This window comes from Physeter macrocephalus, chromosome 6, assembly GCF_002837175.3.
Source record: "Physeter macrocephalus isolate SW-GA chromosome 6, ASM283717v5, whole genome shotgun sequence".
Taxonomy (NCBI): Eukaryota; Metazoa; Chordata; class Mammalia; order Artiodactyla; family Physeteridae; genus Physeter; species Physeter macrocephalus.
Window position 1 is genome coordinate 46515132 of NC_041219.1, and position 16601 is coordinate 46531732.

General features: G+C 55.5%; 1 protein-coding gene across 1 annotated transcript; it reads right to left on the reverse strand.

The window, feature by feature from the left end:
* Nucleotides 1-377: 377 nt before the first annotated feature.
* On the reverse strand, nucleotides 378-15197 carry BIK (BCL2 interacting killer). Its single transcript, XM_028490323.1, has 5 exons — nucleotides 15135-15197; nucleotides 3327-3476; nucleotides 1982-2089; nucleotides 1131-1230; nucleotides 378-497 (listed from the first exon to the last, which is right to left on the reverse strand). The coding sequence occupies exons 2-5, from the start codon at nucleotides 3467-3469 to the stop codon at nucleotides 417-419; spliced, it is 432 nt and encodes a 143-aa protein (XP_028346124.1). The 5' UTR covers nucleotides 3470-3476; nucleotides 15135-15197; the 3' UTR covers nucleotides 378-416.
* Nucleotides 15198-16601: the final 1404 nt, after the last annotated feature.

Below are 16601 nucleotides of genomic sequence, written 5' to 3' on the forward strand. Positions count from 1 at the left end.
TCTCCTCACCCCGCAGAAATCTATTCCAGCAGATTCTTTTTGCCACGGGCATCACGGATACGGGGGTGTGGCCAGCACTGCCCCCGCCGCCCACTATTTGACCGACACCAGAGAGGGAGGCTCCTTCTCAGGACAGGCCACCGCAGAGCGGGCCGGGGCCAGGAGAGCAGGTCATTAACCAGTAACGACCCCAGAGTTATAATAAATTCATTTCTCTTACAAAAAACAAGGGTTAAAAAAAAAAAAAAAACAAGGGTAAAACTAGTATGAACCTCAGTGTCCCAGCACTCAGAGTTTAAATATAAAAAAGGGCCAACAGAAAACGGTTAAAAGCCAGCCAAACCGACAAGGCCACCTCCAGGGTGGTGGCGGAGCGGGCGGGGGGCCAGCCCCACCCCACACGGGCCAGCAGCAGGTCAGTGGAGGCGGCGGCCCCAGCTGAGCGTCACCGCCAGCAGCAGGGACAGCGCCAGCTCGGGCCACGGGCTGGGGGACACCTGCGGGATGAAGATGGGGACGAGTGAGGACCTCCAGCCTGCCACAGGCCTGCTCGCTCCACACCCGCCGTGCGGCCGCGGGGACGAGGCAGGCAAGGGCGGGGCGGGGCGGGGCGGGGGAGCGCTCCGCTCAGAGCCGGCGTGGGGGCGGGTCTGGGGCGAGGTGACCAGAAAGCTGAGGAGCACAGGAGGGGTAGGAGAGGCCAGTGGCCCTGAGGACACGGCAGGAGCGGAGGCCAGCCCGCCAGGGGCTGCCTGTCTGCCGGGAACTGGTGTGAGGGACGTTCTGCTGTGCTGGTGGGGAGGGAAGGGGAGCAGTCAGGAAAGCTGCTCAGGACAAGGTGCAGCTGCGAGCAGCCAGTCCGCCGGATGGAGGCGGTTCCTGGCAGAGGGAAAAGCACGGCCCAGGTGTGGAAGCGGGCAAGGATTCGTGCATCTGGTCCAGAAACCAGAGTCCAAACCCAGACGCCTTTGGGACCAGGCAGCAGTGGAAACGGGGGAAGCAGGCAGGACCAGGTGGTAGGGAGTGGTGGGGACTGTGGCATCCGGAGAGGGTATGCCCCGCGGAGCAGCTGCTCTACAGCTGGCACCACTTGCAGGAATGTAAGTCAAGGTCGTGGAATCAAGGCTTACCCTGTCCCTGAGGGTCAGGAAGCTCCAGAGGCTTCTGTTCTCCCTGAGGTTAGTGAAAGCCACCATAAAACTTCTAAGAACGTCCCTCAGTCCTATGTGGCTGTAGGGAAAAACAAGCTGTAAGACAAAGGGGGGCAGGGCCATTATGCAGGAACAGGGGTGGAGACGGCCTTGACTAGGTGACACAACTGCGGGGAGAAGAGGGCCCGTCCGCCTCCCACTGTCACCCTGTCCCCCTTCCCTGGGCGCCTCCACCGGCGAGAGGCCTCTCCATGGGCTGTGTGTGGTCCCGTAGTCATCCCGCTAGGGGTCTGGGCTTGCGTCCCAGAGCTGGACCCAGGGCAACGCTCCACTGCGCACCGGCCCACTGAGGCAGGTCCAGGGGAGGAGGGGCCGTGTTCTGAGAGAGGCCCGGGCTCCTCCAAGGAAGGCTGCCTCCCTGGAGACCAGGAGACCGTGTCAGCTTGCATCCCGGTCTTTTGTGGTAGGGTCTCTCCGTCCCCACCTGGGTCATTCTGTGAGGTTCTGAGAACCTGCACGGAAGCCGGCAATTCCCGGAAGCTGAGCCCCGTCCCATGCAGAAGGCTCCGCCCACACGGCCGGGCACAGAGCTCCGTCTTGGCTCACTCAGCAATTCCTGTCATTTTAAGTCAAGGCTCTGCTGGAAAGGGGCTATCTCGGCTCGATGAGGGGAGGAGAGAAGGGCGCTGGGGTCTGGCCCAGGCCAGCTCCAGGAGCTGGGGACCCAGCGGGGGAAGGGGGAGCTGCGGGCTTCAGGGCTGCCTAGGAGCGGGGCCACCGGGGGCCAGCCCTGGTCTGGGGGGGTCCTGGGCCGGGCAGGGGCTCGTCACCTGTACACGGTCATCCGGATGGGCTCGACGAACTGGGGCAGCAGCGGCCTCAGCTCCATCTCGTCGGCAATGGAGGCCAGCTGCATGGCCAAGTAGTGGGGGCCGTCACTGCAGGGAGGCCACAGGGAGCTAGGTGCGTTTGCGCTGGTGACCCACAGCCCCAGACCGACAGGTTCGTCGCGAGGTTCGGGGGCAGGGAACCTTCACACACCCCTCCTCTGGCTCCCTTCAGAAGAAGCCCGTGGGGTCCCCTCCCCTGGAGTGCAAGTCCTAGACCCCGGGGAGAGGGCTGCCCAGGAGAAGCCTGTGCCCGCCCCCGCTTGCGGGAGTGCAGGGAGACACTGAGAGCCTATGACAGCAGTCAGCTTCCCTTTCCCCTCCCAGGATAACTGAGTGCCCCAGAGAACCCCGGGAGGGACCCTGGCACATGTCCCCTGGACCCCAGTCCTGAGATTACCTCTGATGGCACCACCCCTTCTCAGAAAGGGGGGGCTACCTGGCCCCTGTCTAGGCCCCCCATTCTCACTGAATGACTCCCTGATGGAAACGGGGGCGTGCACACACCCACCAGGCACCTGGGCCAGCTTCGGCTCTGCCCTGAGCGGGCTGCCCACATTCCATCCCGGTGACTTGGCTGGGAATTCCCAGGACCCCAGCCCCTCCCAGCCTAGCCTTGGCCACCTGCCCAGTCTGGGGTAGGGGGTTGCTAGGGAGGGCTGGCAGCAATCAGGTGGTGGGTTGGGTTGAAGTCAGGACAACACTGCCCCGGGCTCCATCTGCAGATGCAGCGCGGGAGGGAAGGTGGCAGATTTTCAGGTCCCTCCAGCCCTAAAATCCCGACCAGTCCCAAACCCCAAGTCCAGGACCTAGCGGCTAAGAGATTCCTGAGGCCTAAAGCAGGGGGAAGCATCCAGAACCCTGGTGCTGATGCTGGGACAATCTCTTCTTGGCTGCCCTGACAACTGGGGTCAGGTCTGCATCTGAAGTGGCCTCCTTCTGATTTTCTAAAACTGAATCCATCTCTTAAGAGGCCTTGAGGTGACTGTGGTCCTGAGGGCCAGGAGGCACCCTGTCTTAAGGGCACAAGCTTGAGTCATTTTGATGGCCAGTGCCCCAGGGCCATCCTGGGGCTATGAATACGCTGGGTGCTCCGAGGGGCCCCTCTGTGAGCTGCTGTCAGAGCACAGCTGCCTCGCCCAGGCCACCTGCCTGCACGACCACGCCTGGGGAATTTCCACTCTGCAGCCCTGTCTGGAGAACCCAGAAGAAGGCTCTGCTAACTGCCCGGCCACGGTCACTGACCAGGAATGGGGGTGGGCGGGGCCCAGAGGCAATTGGGACCTACCTGTAGGGGGAGACAGGGTGGAACTCCAAGATACTGGTCACGCCGGGAAGCCCCTCACCTTGGTCATCCAGGAAGCCAGGGCCATGGTTTTGCAGGAAGGTGTACAAAAAGAGGTTCCTAGAGAGGGGTCTTGCTTGATACATTTCTTCTCTGGAGAAAAAAGACGTAGACTGGATGCTTTGGGGTGTCACTCACTAGTCACCTTACCTCTACCCTAGCTCCCCCTGGCGTGAATCCTGCTGTGTATGCTGGCTGTGTGCCTCTGGGCAAGTCACCGTGCCTCTCTGTTCTGTCATACACCCCTCAGGGATTTGGAGGAGACTCACAAGCGCCCTTGCCTTTTTCTCTCTTTCTTTTTTTGTGAAAAAGAGAATCAGGGAATTCCCTGGCGGTCCAGTGGTCAGGACTTGGTCGGGGAACTAAGATCCGGAAAGCCGTGGGGCACGGCCAAAAAAAAAAAAAAAGAGAAAATCAGACCACAAACGTAAGGTTCTAATACTGGCCCCCAAGAGGCCTGTAGTCAAACTAAAAAACCCAAGTGTCTGGTGTCACAGTGGACTAAGGCTGGGCTCCAGCAGGAGAGCCAATTCCTTGGGTTCTGCCAGCTTCCAAGCGCTACGCCCCTCGAACAGAAAAAGCAAATACACAAGCTACACGAGGAGAAGTCATCCACAATCCCAGCTCCCGGAGGGATACTGCCGGCTTCTAAACACGTGCGCAGCACACACATTTTCAAAAATGGGATCACTCCTTACATAGCATTTTATAACCTCCTTTCTTCGCTTGACCGTCTCACCTCTCCACTCCCCTGGCTCCTTGCCAACGGAACTAGTTTTGTTTGGGGTGGCCCCGATCTGTGTTCATCTAAGGCAGTCGGACACTCCTGTTCTCACTTTCCCGGCACGCCTTGCAGCTAGCGGTGGGCATGTAACCCAGTTCTGGTCAAGGAGGTCTCAGAAGTCTGACGTGGGGGCTGAAAGGGAGCAGACACGGCCTGGGCGGCTCTGTTTACACGTTCACATCATCGCTTGTGATAGCCGGTGAGGCCTGTGACCGTGTTCACCAGAATCTACCCCACACTGTGTCAGCCTTCAGTCCAGAATACAGTGAACGAAGAACCAAAGGGCCTGAGTTCAAATCCCAGCTCTTCCACTAGCAGCTGTGTGATGTCACAGTTTTCTCATCTGTAAGGTTTCAAGAGGCGCCCCCACTGGGCTGCTGGGGAATGAAGGAATCTCCTTTAACACGGGGGGAACAGGCACTGTTATGACCTCTGTACTTCAGTCCATTATTCTTATAATAATGATAAGTCGTAGGGACTTCCCTGGCAGTCCAGACTCCCCGCTTCCACTGCAGGGGGCACGGGTTCGATCCCTGGTCGGGGAACTAAGATCCCACATGCCACGGGGCACGGCCAAAAAAAAAATTAATTGTATTAATAACTAATTGGCTTACACCCAAGCCTCCCGCTCCCCAGGCCAGAGTGGACCAGCGTTCATCCCTGAAGTGGACTGCAGGCAGGACGTGCACGGGCACAGAGACATGGAGCTAAACAAGCATGCGTGCGCTTACCACGTGCTTTCAGCATTAAAGGGTGACAGCTGGAAATGCAAAGAAAGACAGGGCAGGGGCTCGTGGGCACACCGGTAAGGTTCCTGGGTGCTCCAGGTGTCTCGGGGCAAGTCTAGACAAGTTATTCTCAACAACGCATCCAAACTGCATGCAGAGATGGACAGGATGTCATCAAGGGCGCAGACAGGTATTTGGGGGTCTGGGGCACTCTGGCCTTTGAGAAAGAAAACCACATAAGGACAGCATTGTTCCAGAGAGAATAAATGCCCGGAATTTGTATCAAAGAGAGATGGCTGTTTCAGTCTCCTAAGAGGGAAACAGTTTTACATCTGTTCCAGATGAAAGCTCAGTGTGAAAGGCAGGTCCGCAGGAGCTGGGGCTGGAGAGATCAGACGTGTAAACACAGCCACAAAGGCCACAAAAGAGCCCCGGCCTGACATATGCCACCCGCACCTGTCAGGACAGCCCCTTCCCCTGTGGGCTGAAAGGAGCTGTCAGGTCCGATCTGGTGGGTGGAGGGAGGGTGGCCCCCGGCAAGGTTGGGGAAAGGGTGCTGCCACCTGCTGAGGGCACCTGCAGGCAAAGTGTTAAAAGCAGGCCTGACCCAGCGACTCCCCCAAACCAGCAGGCCAGCACACACATACAGGGAGGGTCACGGGGACTTTTCTAAGACCCCCCACACCCAGCAGAGGTACCATTCTGGGTGCCTAAATCTTCACACATTTGTTCTAGAGACTGCTGGGTATCGGTGAAAAGCCATGAGGTGAATCTAGATCCACCTGCCATCCTTGAGGAAAAAGGAGATGACAAAACGAGTATGGTTTGAAGCCACTTTTGTAGCCAGGGTTGACTTTCATCCCTTCCCCTTTTGATTAGGGGAGGCTGAACCAAGGCCACAAATCCTACTCCCAGGCCCCGGACCCCCGCGGGGTTGGGGCGGTACATGGACACACCACTTTGGGGCGGGGTGGACTAAATTAAGTTAGGTTTACCTTAAGAAAATTGTCAATGAGTCTTAACAAGCTAGATCAACATACAAAAAAACAGCATTCCTACAAGGCAACTAGAAAATATTATGGACAACAAATACATCTACAGAAATACACGGTTTTTGATCAGGAATGAATTTAAGAAAGGATGCTTGCTTCAACTCTTTATGGACAAAAATTTTAAATTCCATTAAAGGCCTTAAAAGACCCAGATAAATGGAGACAGGTTTTAACATTGCATAGGTTGTAAGCCCTGTGAACTTGACCTTGTGTTAGGCTGGCATTTCAGGAATTGTGACCGGGGAGCTCTTGCTGCCCTCAGGCCCCAGGCCCCAGGGTGTCTATGCAAATGGCTATTTTCCAGGGAAAGCTGCCCCAGCCTGTCATTTGCATCAGTCTCCGGGATCCCTCACCCCTCCACCCCCTCCCCAGCCCCCTGGGCACGGGGCTCTTCTCTTCCCAGGGATGGCTTATGCTCCCGTGGACACCCCTTCCCAAGGGGTCACAGGGGGACTTCACTGGGCACATGGCCTGAACCTCACCTTGACCCACTGTCCCAATATCCCTCGTCCCCAGCAGACATGCCTAGAATCCTTGGGCACCTTGGGTACCAAAGGGGATGAGCGGCCCTACCAGGCAGGTGCCTGACCAGGGACGGCGGCTACCGGCAGCTTGTCCAGGCTGGGGGTGAGGCCTGTGCTGTGTCTGACCGGCTCCACGGATGGCCGAGCAACGGAGTGGTGCCTCCCCAACCAGACTGAACTGTGTGGGGGCAGGACCCGCGTCTGCACCTTCACGTGGGTCCCTAGACCCCTCTGGACCTCTCTCGAGCTGGCCTGGGAAGAGAAGAAAGACACCAGACTCTCCTCTCCCCTTTGCTCATCATCTGAGCCCTGCACAGATGCTCCAAGACAGGTGGGGGAAGCTTGGGTTAACGTCCTAACCCACCCACTCACTTGCAGTGAGATCTTGGGCGAGACCGAGACCCTCAGTTTCCTTATCTGTTAAATGGGGATAATGGTCCCAAGACAATAGGGTTCCTCTTCCAGGCAAGAACAAGCACTAACTGTCTTATAATTCTGGCTCATGCTTGGGTATCTACTATTGTCAGGCAGTGATTTAAGCCCTCCCTGTATATGGATTAACTCTAAAATGCTCCCCACTGAATCCTGTATCTAAGTCAGAGGCGTGAAGATTGAATCCAAGTCCTCAGCCCTCTTGCCCCTATAGCCAATGCAAAGATTCTGGCTGGTGTTAATGGAGGAGAATAAGCAGCCAGGCCTAGGCTGTCCTTAGGCCTCTAGATCTGAGTGAGAGAACAGTGTGGCCAGAGGGCTGGGGGCAGGGTCCCTACAGCAGCCTGCCAGCTCTGGTCCCTCCCAGCTACCCCATCACCCCAGTGGAGGCCCAGGGCCGGTCCCTCCTGTCTGGCCCTGCTCCTGCTGGGGTCTCCAATCTGATCTCCACTCAGCAGCCTCAGATCTGACCCTGCCACCCCCTCTTAGCTCCCCAGTCCCCTCGGGAGACATGCTACACCATTACCAGGGCCCTCTTCTCCCCCTGGTCGCCTTAGCCCCGCCACCCCAATCCTGGACCCGGTTCCCACCACACTACAGAGCACGTGCCCAGACGTGCCAAGCCTCTAGTCTTTGCCTGGCAGTACCACTGGCCATCCTCAGTCTCCTTTGGACATCCCTGTCGGTCCCTACTGGGTGTCCTTGGGTAAGTCAACCTCTGTGCCAAGCTTACTGACTCCTCAATGAGGACGCTAGCAATAGCCATTTCACGGGGGACAAACAGAAGCCGGGACTTCCCTGGCGGTTCAGTGGTTAGGACTCCCGAGCTTCCACTGCAGGGGGCCCGGGTTCGACCCCTGGTGGGGGAACTAAGATACCGCAAGCCACATAGTGTGGCCAAAAAAAAAAAAAAAAAAAAAAAAAAACGTAAAAAGAGGCTGCCCTTACTGTTAATCTCTGCTTCCTGGCACACAACACAGAGCAGATAAATGCTTGTCGAATGACTAAACAAAGCCAAGTACTGAGGTCACTGCAGCTGCAGATCCAGAAGCCTGGACTGGTTTCAAGCATCTATTTTTTTCCAGCATATTTGCAAATGAGTAGTTTAAAACCCTTCTTTGGTGAAAGGAAGGCACACCCACCCAGGCTGCAGCCCACACATACCCTCCTGCACACTCAGCGGAAACCCATCTTCCTCCAGAGCTCGGGATGCAAATTGCTGTCCCCACAGCCATGAGGATGCCTGCAGGGCTTGGAAGGGAGGGCAGGCTCTGGACCAGCCAGCCTGCAGTGTCACTGGCTGTGTCTCTTCCACACACACACTGAGATGGGAACGGCTGCCCCCTCTTTGGAGGGGGGACCCTCAGTTGCCCTAAGCCCAGCCTTCCCCCTGTCCCTGCAGGCCTTGCAGCAAAGCAGGAACAGGTGATGACCCCTCTGGGACCACATCAGAGCCATCTGGTAAATGCAGTCCTGGGTGCCAGGCCAGTGGCTGCTGGGTGGATCCAGCTGGAAAGCCCTGGTCACCAGTCTTTTCCTTCGGGGCTTCCCGCCCCCTCCATGAGCAGGGCAATGCCCTGGCTTACAGAGCACCCTGTGCTCAAAGCATCAAGTGGAAAAGCCCTGACCTCAGCAAGACAGACCCAGCTTCCAGTCCCAGCTCTGCCACGGCTGTGTGACCAGAACCAGAGAGGGCTCTCCAGCACGGAAGCGGCACAGCCTCCAGGACTGTTCAGAGGAATAAAAGATACCACTGTTGCCCATTTTCTCCCACCTAGCAGGGGCTCCACAGCTGGTTAAGAAATCAACAGACCCCGAAGGGAATGGGAAACAGCTAGTCCCTCCTTCTCTGGGGGGCCAATCTGACAGTCTCTACCCAAGTCACAGATGCACACAAATGCACATTTCCTTTGATTTCTGGAAATGTGTCCTCCGTGAGGCCGTCCTGTACCTGGCAGGATCTTGCCGCGCTAAGATCCTGAAGGCGCGTGCACACAGCAGGGAGCGCGGCTTAACTCTGCTGCCACAGGGGAAAGAAGAAAAGACAAACACCTCCACCTGCGTGAGTGTGTCTCCTGAAGGAGAAAGGAGATTAGTAAAGAGGGGAAGGGGCCTCTCCAGGACAAAGGTAGGAAGGAGACTGAATTTTTACTATAAATGTTTTCCTCTTCCTGAGCATGTGCTGGCATCACTGATTCAAAAAATAAAGCAAAAGCAACTGTTTCAAGTTCATAGCTTTAATCTGCGGTCTGAGATGCTGATGTTTGTCTTAAAGGTCTGTTTCAGGAATCAGGCATCCAACCCCTCCCAGGCCCACTCCCCGCCCCGGCACCACCCACTCCCTCCCCACCTGGCAGGAGAGGTCCAGACTTATGAACCTGCAGACGCCCCAAGCAGCTGGTCTGACGTGGGTGGGGCTCACTTCCCTTAAGTGAAGGAGAAACACCTGGGGGACAAGGAGAGAGGAAAGAAGGGAGGGAGAGGGAGAGGAAAGTAAGGAGAGGGAAAGGTATTTCAAGCAAAAGGTTGGAAATTCACCTGTGGGGTGGGCAGGAGTTAGAAAGCCGTAGCTTGGAAGGAACCCCCCCCCCAAGTCCTACTACCGCAGCAGCACCGGAGCCCTCCCTCCACCTTGAACCCCAGCACAGGTGCTGGCCTGAGCCACCTGGGACCAGGTGCCAACACTGCCATCCACTGAGCAAGAGATCCAGGCTCGGCTTCCGGCTGGGGTGGCCTCAGGCAAAGGCTGCCCACTCTGGGCCTGGTGCTTAACGCTCAGTAACCCCACACCCTTTTATTTGCATCTACTGAGTCCAGTCAGGACTGAGGGGTGGAACAAGGAAGGGCCTGTCGCACACTTACACGGAGGAGCTACATTAAATCTGGCCTCAAGCCCAGGACACACCCTTTGGCCGCAGTTTAAGGTCACAGTTTGGCTGGAGTTGCTCAGGGCTGACTGGGTTCCAGGTCCCCAGCGCCTGGCCCAATGAGCTCGGGAATGTCAGCGGAAAGAATGATGCAAGACCGGCGCCCCCTTCTCCTCCCCACCTGGGCAGGTTGGCCCCCGCAAAAATGGAAGGAGCTGGGGCCTCTGGGTAGCATGGAAAGAAGTCACGGTTAGCTGTGAGTGACAAGAGCAAGCTAAGGACCTGCTGTTTATGCAAATGTTTACGGCTCACTGCTTACACAGTATTTATGAATGGAAACGCTGTGCCAAAGGGGCCCTGGGCTGGGCGCACACCTGGGTTCTGCTCCAGCTTGGCTGTGCTACTCTGGACAATTTCCTTAGCCCCTCTGGACCCCTAATTCTTCGCTTGTAAGACAAGCACTGGGGACAGATTCTTTTCTGTCCTTTCCTGCTCAAATATCCATTAAAAAAAACCTGTAGAGAAAGTGTAAAAGATTAATAATTCTCTTGACAACTAATTTTGAAATGGTTTTCAACCAGTTTGCTGAGGTCTGAAAGTTTCTGTCCCGCCCCAAATTCCTCAGTTGAAAACCTAATGCCCAGTAATGGGAAAAGGAGGTGGGGCCGCTGGGAGGCAAGTAGATCATGAGGGCTCTGCTAGCGGGTTACGTCTCTTCTAAACGAGGCCCGGGAGAGCTCCCTTCCCCATCCTCCACTGAGGATACAGGAAGTCTGGGGCACCCTGACCTTGGACTTCCAGAATCCAGAACTGTGAGAAATGAATGTCTGTGGCTTATGAACCGTCCAGCTTGCGGTATTTTGTAAGAATACACACTTCAGTGAATTGAACAGAAAAAAGGCAGGGGAAACATGGTGAGGAGACCCTGGAAGGCCAGGTTGGAGGGGATCCCAGTCGACCAAGTCCTTGTTGACACCCCTGGGCTTCTCCATCACCATTAGAAAGGAAGGGGGCCAAGATACCGCTTGGGTCTGCAGTTTAAGTTTAAGAAGCGTGTATTTCAAACAATAAATGCCGAAGAGGGTGTGGAGAAAAGGGAACCCTCCTACACTGTTTTTGGGAATGTAAACTGATGCAGTCACTATAGAAAACAGTATGGAGTTTCCTTAAAAAACTAAAAATAGAGCTGCCATATAATCCAGCAATCCCAGTCCTAGGCATATATCTACAAAAGGTGAAAACTCAAATTCAAAAAGATGCACGCACCCCCAATGTTCATAGCAGTGTTATTCACAACAGCCAAGACATGGAAACAACTCAAGTGCCCATCAACACATGATTGGTTTTAAGACGTGTGTGTGTGTGTGTGTGTGTGTGTGTACACAATGAAATATTACTCAGCCATAAAAAAGAATGAAATATTGCCATTTGCAGCAATATTCAATATGTATGGACCTAGAGATGATCATACTCAAACAGAGAAAGACAAATATTACATGATATCACTTATATGTGGAATCTAAAACAGTATAAATGAATTTATTTACAAAACAGACTCAGACACAGAAAACTTATGGTTACAAAAGGGGAAGGGGGGGATAAATTCGGAGTATCAGATTAACAGATCCACAGTATCATCTACTTTTTTTTTTTTGGCCGCGCCAGGCGGCACGCGGGATATCTTAGCTCCCCGACCAGGGACCGAACCCGCTTCCCCGCGGAGTCTTCACCACTGGACCACCAGGGAAATCCCCACACCATCATATATAAAATAAACAAGGATTTACTGTATAGCACAGGAAACTACATTCAGTGTCTTGTGATAATCTATAATGGAAAAGAATTTTAAAATATATATATTTTTTCTGAATCACTTTGCTGTACACCTGAAACTAACACAATATTGTAAATCAACTATACTTCAGTTAAAGTTCCTAAGAAGAATTTAAGTGAAGGACTACGCCTCGCTTTCTTCAGTTCTGGGTGTCCCTCCAGTGCTGTGGCGTCTCAACCACTCACCAGATCCTGTCGCGGGCCGCTCCAGTCGCAGCCTCGGGGGCTCCCATTTCCTCCCCGGGACAGATCTCAGCCCCCCCCACTCCCACCTTTTCACACCCTCAACCCCACCTTTACACCCTCTGCCTTCCCCAGGTTGGCATCGGGGACCTGCTTCTTCCTCCAGGCCCAGCCCAGAACCCACCTCCTTCCAGGACAGAATTATCTGTTCCGTACCCAGCATCCTGTGTAAACAGACCTGGATTAGGCACTTAGCCCATCACGGTCTCATTCAATGTTTACCTGTCTATCTGCCCCGGCTCAGACCAGGAACCCAGTGAGCGGGGACAGCCCAGTGGGAACCAGACAGTACAATGTGGGAACCAGACAGTACAATGTCCAATAGAATGAGGGAACTGGGCTCACAGGACAGTCAGCTCCCGGCTGGGGCACCCTGGACTGGACAGCCTCACCTTTTGAGAGGAGGCAGAGGCTGCATGCATGGTATACAGTCAGCGCTCACTAATGGGAAGCTCTCGTCTGGTGAGCCTGGAGCTCAGGAGAGGCGCATGCCCACCCTGTGTCAGAGCTGGGATTTCCCGGATGCGTCATTGTCGGCACACGGGAAATCCGGCCCATCTCCCTGCCCGGCCTCAGAGCCTCCTCTGAGCTCCAAGCCAGACACTAGTGACCCTCCCCAGAGAGCCACGTGGGGCTGCCCGCTCCGGCCCAGAGCTTGCATCTCCTCTCAGACTCTGGGTGACCCCGTGTCTTCTCCCACCTCCAGAAAAACAGGTTTACCAAGCAGTGCCTGACAAGGCCCAGCGGGTGTTTTGTGTTGTCACATCCTAATATTGACACTAGGATAATCAGCTGCCCTCCCCGAGCCCGCCCCAGTGCCCTGACCACCAGGCATGGCCTCTCCTGCCTGCCTCAGGGCCAACGAGGGATTCGGACCGGGGACTTATTTGCTTACATCCAGGGCCCGGCCCCAACCAACCCGCGGGAGGACAAAGCCACGGCTGCACACGTCCACTCCAGACCCGCTGCAGGCTTCCTGGTGGCCGCCAACAACAAAATCCCAAGCGTGCCGGGAACTTCCTTGAAACCCCTTGGAATTGTTCTGAGCCAAGAAAAAAACAGCCGGACTCTCGTGGGATCCACTATGTCCACGGCAGGGGAAGCAAGAAGCCATTAATTGTCTACAAACTTAATGGGTTCACTAAAAACAGGATGCTTTCCAGGGAGAGGGGAAAACACCTCCGAGGTCAGGGTCAAGACCCACCGATGGATGGAGCCCTTCGCGGTGTACCCCCTTCCATTTACTAGAGGATTGGACGTGAAAAAAATGGACTAACACTGCTCTCTGCTTTCTTTGCAGCTCAGTTTTTATACCTACAAACCACTTGATAAAATTTACAATAAACACATACAACCCTCTAACCAGCTTCTTCCCAGAGTGCCCAGGCTGTGACGGGCACTGGAGATGCTCTAATGAGTGTGACCTTTCTAAATTCCTCTTCTAATGGAACCACAGGCTATTGCAAATCACTCGAAGTGAGCACACATAATAGCCACACTGTCTTGAGTGTCCTGAAGACAGTAAAGTCAAGTCTTAGGCCGCCAGCCCACACTCCGGAGTGTTTCTCCCAAGACTGTTCCTCACTTTCTGAGATGGACCGCGTTCCGTCTAGGGAATGTGTATCTCTCTATAAATAAATCCACTTCTTACCTATCCAAAAAAAAGGTACTAGGCCAGAGGAACCGCTGGGAAGAGTGGGAGGGCTGTGGCTTTAGATCAGGTAGTCAGGGAAGACTTCTCAGAGAAGGAAGCAACTGAGTTGAGATGATGAGTCTGACATCCACAAAGACCGTGCTGCTAAGTACATCACTCCATTTGTTTTAGGCCTCACACCCTCCCATGCAAGGCCACACAGAATCCCTGATGCTTGGAGAAATATTCCTGCTGACATAGTTCCACCAAAAAAAGAAAAAGAAAGACCACCTGGCAGCCATTTTAGAAGGTAGATTAAAAATGTTTCCCACCCTTGCACTGGTTAAGAATCTGCCTGTCAGTGCAGGGAACAGGGGTTCCATCCCTGGTCTGGGAAGATGCCACATGCTGAGGAGCAACTAAGCCCGTGAGCCACAACTACTGAGCCCGCGTGCCACAACTACTGAAGCCCGCGCACCTAGAGCCCACGCTCCGCAACAAGAGAAGCCACCGCAATGAGAAGCCCGCGCACCGCAACGAAGAGCAGCCCCCGCTCGCCGCAACTAGAGAGAGCCCGCGCGCAGCAACGCAACGAAGACCCAGCACAGCCAAAAAGAAATTAAAAAAAAAAAAAAAAAAAGTTCCCCACCCTAAAGGACATTTTGAGGCACTCCCTGAAAGCCCACACTCTGGAAGCCACCCTCTCCAGACCCCTCAGGCCTTTTAAACCAAACCCAAGCAAAAATAAACTTGTACAGTCTAATGTTGGTAAGGCTGGAGAAGCCACAGTGACCTTGAGGTTAAGATGGTGGGAAATCCCCAAATCCTGGAATGAGATGGGAGGGGAGATGGGGGGTGGGGGTGCAGAGAAAGGCAGCACCAGCAGCCAGGTGCTAAGACTGGAATCCAGGCCATTTAGGGATCAGGTGCAAATCACCCAAAATGTGCTGTTCCTGAGGACCCATTCCAAGGGCATGTCCAAAATAAGTAGAAATAAGGTTAAAGTGTTAACTCCAGAGAAGTCAGTAACAGCCACCAACACTTGGGGGTGGTGTTCCTCCGTCCCTGTTGGGAAACCTCGTGGACCCATTTTACAGAATGAGCAAACTGAGGCTCAGAGGTGGAGTAGCCTGTCTAAGACAACACAGCTGGAAAGTGGCTGCGTGGAGAGTTTGGCCTGGCTTCTAGGAAACGGCTCATAATGCCTCCTGAACTATGTCTCAGTTTCTCCATCTGTAAATTGAGGCCTCCCATCCTTGGAGGCCGGCCAGCACAGAACCCTCCCTAGCGTGGTAAGGATAAAGCCGATAACCCTCCCTTCCTCCCTTCCTGGGCAGCTGGAGCGAAGCCTGCGCAGAACACCAAGCCACATGGGTGCTTGAAAAATGTTACAACAGCAGCGGCAGCAAGAGCAACAGCAACAACACCCGGCCCCCAGGGTGGCTCCTTCTGGCGAAAATTACAGTAACAATGAACGGTTTACAGAACGACTCACACCCAGGAGGTAACGAGTCCGGGGCACCCCACCCCCACCCCCGGGGCTGGCTGGGGCCGCGCGGGGCTGGCGGCTGGACCCCTCGTGGTCACCGGATAGAACGCGCCCGGCGGTCCCCGGTTTACACAAGCGAGCCGGGCGCCTTCCCCGCGGGGCGCACCTGCACTGGGCGTGGGTAGGAGGAGGGCGCCGCGCCCGCTCGGCGCGCAGTTCCTGTTCCGGACTTCCCCGCGTCCCGAGTCCGGCCGGTCTCGGGCTCCTCGAAGGTGCGCGGCTCCGGGGCGCCCCGCGGTCGGCGGGGACCGGTGCTCGACGCCATCTTCCGTTTTTTGGTGGCCGCGCGGCTGTACCGTCTCGGCCCTGGGCTGGCAGCCCCGCTCTCTGGCCCGGTCCCCCGAGGACGTGGGAGGCCGGCCCCGGAGGCCGCGCAGGAGGGAGGAGCGGGGCGATGCGGCGCCGGGTTCCCGGGGCGCGGCGCAGAGGGGCCGCCCCATTGCACAGATGCGGAGACTGAGGCCCGCAGGGGCCCCGGCTGCCACGATCGCCAACCGGGAACCGGAGGCCCCGCCAGCGAGGAGGTGTTTCGGAGCCGGGGTCCCCAGACGTCGCCCGCGAGTAACACACCCGGGACAGGAAAACCTGGGTACGGGTCCCCTACCTTCCAGCCGGCGCCCAGGGCAGCCCCCGGGCGCTTACCTGCCGGGCTCGGGCTGGGCGGAGGGGCGGACGCCAGCGGAGTTAGGGCCACAGCAGGGGGGGCAGGGCTCGGACTCACCTCGTGTCGGCGGTAGCGGTGACGGTGGCGGCGGCAGCAGCGTTCGAGCCGGGAGGCGTATTGTCTACGGCTAGGGGCCCGCGCGCGCGACCGTATAAAACGCCGGGCCCCGCCCCGGCCCGCCCTCAGGGCCGCCTCCCCGGCGGATAGCACGGACTACAGGACCCAGTCGGGTCCGAATGGCAACAGAGCTGCTACAAGTGTGATGTGTTTACTTGTTTACTGTCTTTCTGCCTCCCGCGGTCTGCAAGTTTGTTTTGTCGCGTGCGCTGGTTTGCTCCGGGGAATATTTGTGGATGAATCCCCTGGCTGCATTTGGGTGGATATTCCAGGATCTTTATATCCTCAAAGAACTCCTAGGGGATTGATTGATGCTTTTTTTCTTGCCCACGAGGCTCAAAGAGGACTTAATGACCTGCTAAATGACAGCATGAATTCAGCGCCCAAACATTGGCGCTCTTAGGGCTGGCAGCTTCAGGAGTTAGGTTTTGTTTGGGGTTTTTTTTTTTTTTTTTCAATTTTTTAAACTGTGGTAAAATGCACATAACAAAATTTGCCATCTTTACTATTTTTAAGTGTACTGTTCACTGGTATTAAATACATTCATAATGGTGTGCAACCATCACCACCATCCACCTGCATAACTTTCCATCTTTCAAAACAGACTGTATACCACTAAACAGTAACTCCCCATTCCTCCCTCCCCCAGGTCCTGGCAACCATCAGGTGTTAGGTATTTTTAAGCCTATTTCACAAATGTGGAAACTAAGACTCAAACTTCTGTAGAAACAGCATCGGCAGCATCCTACCAAAGCCTGGGGTCGTCCTGCCCCACCGCTTCCCACTCCGCAT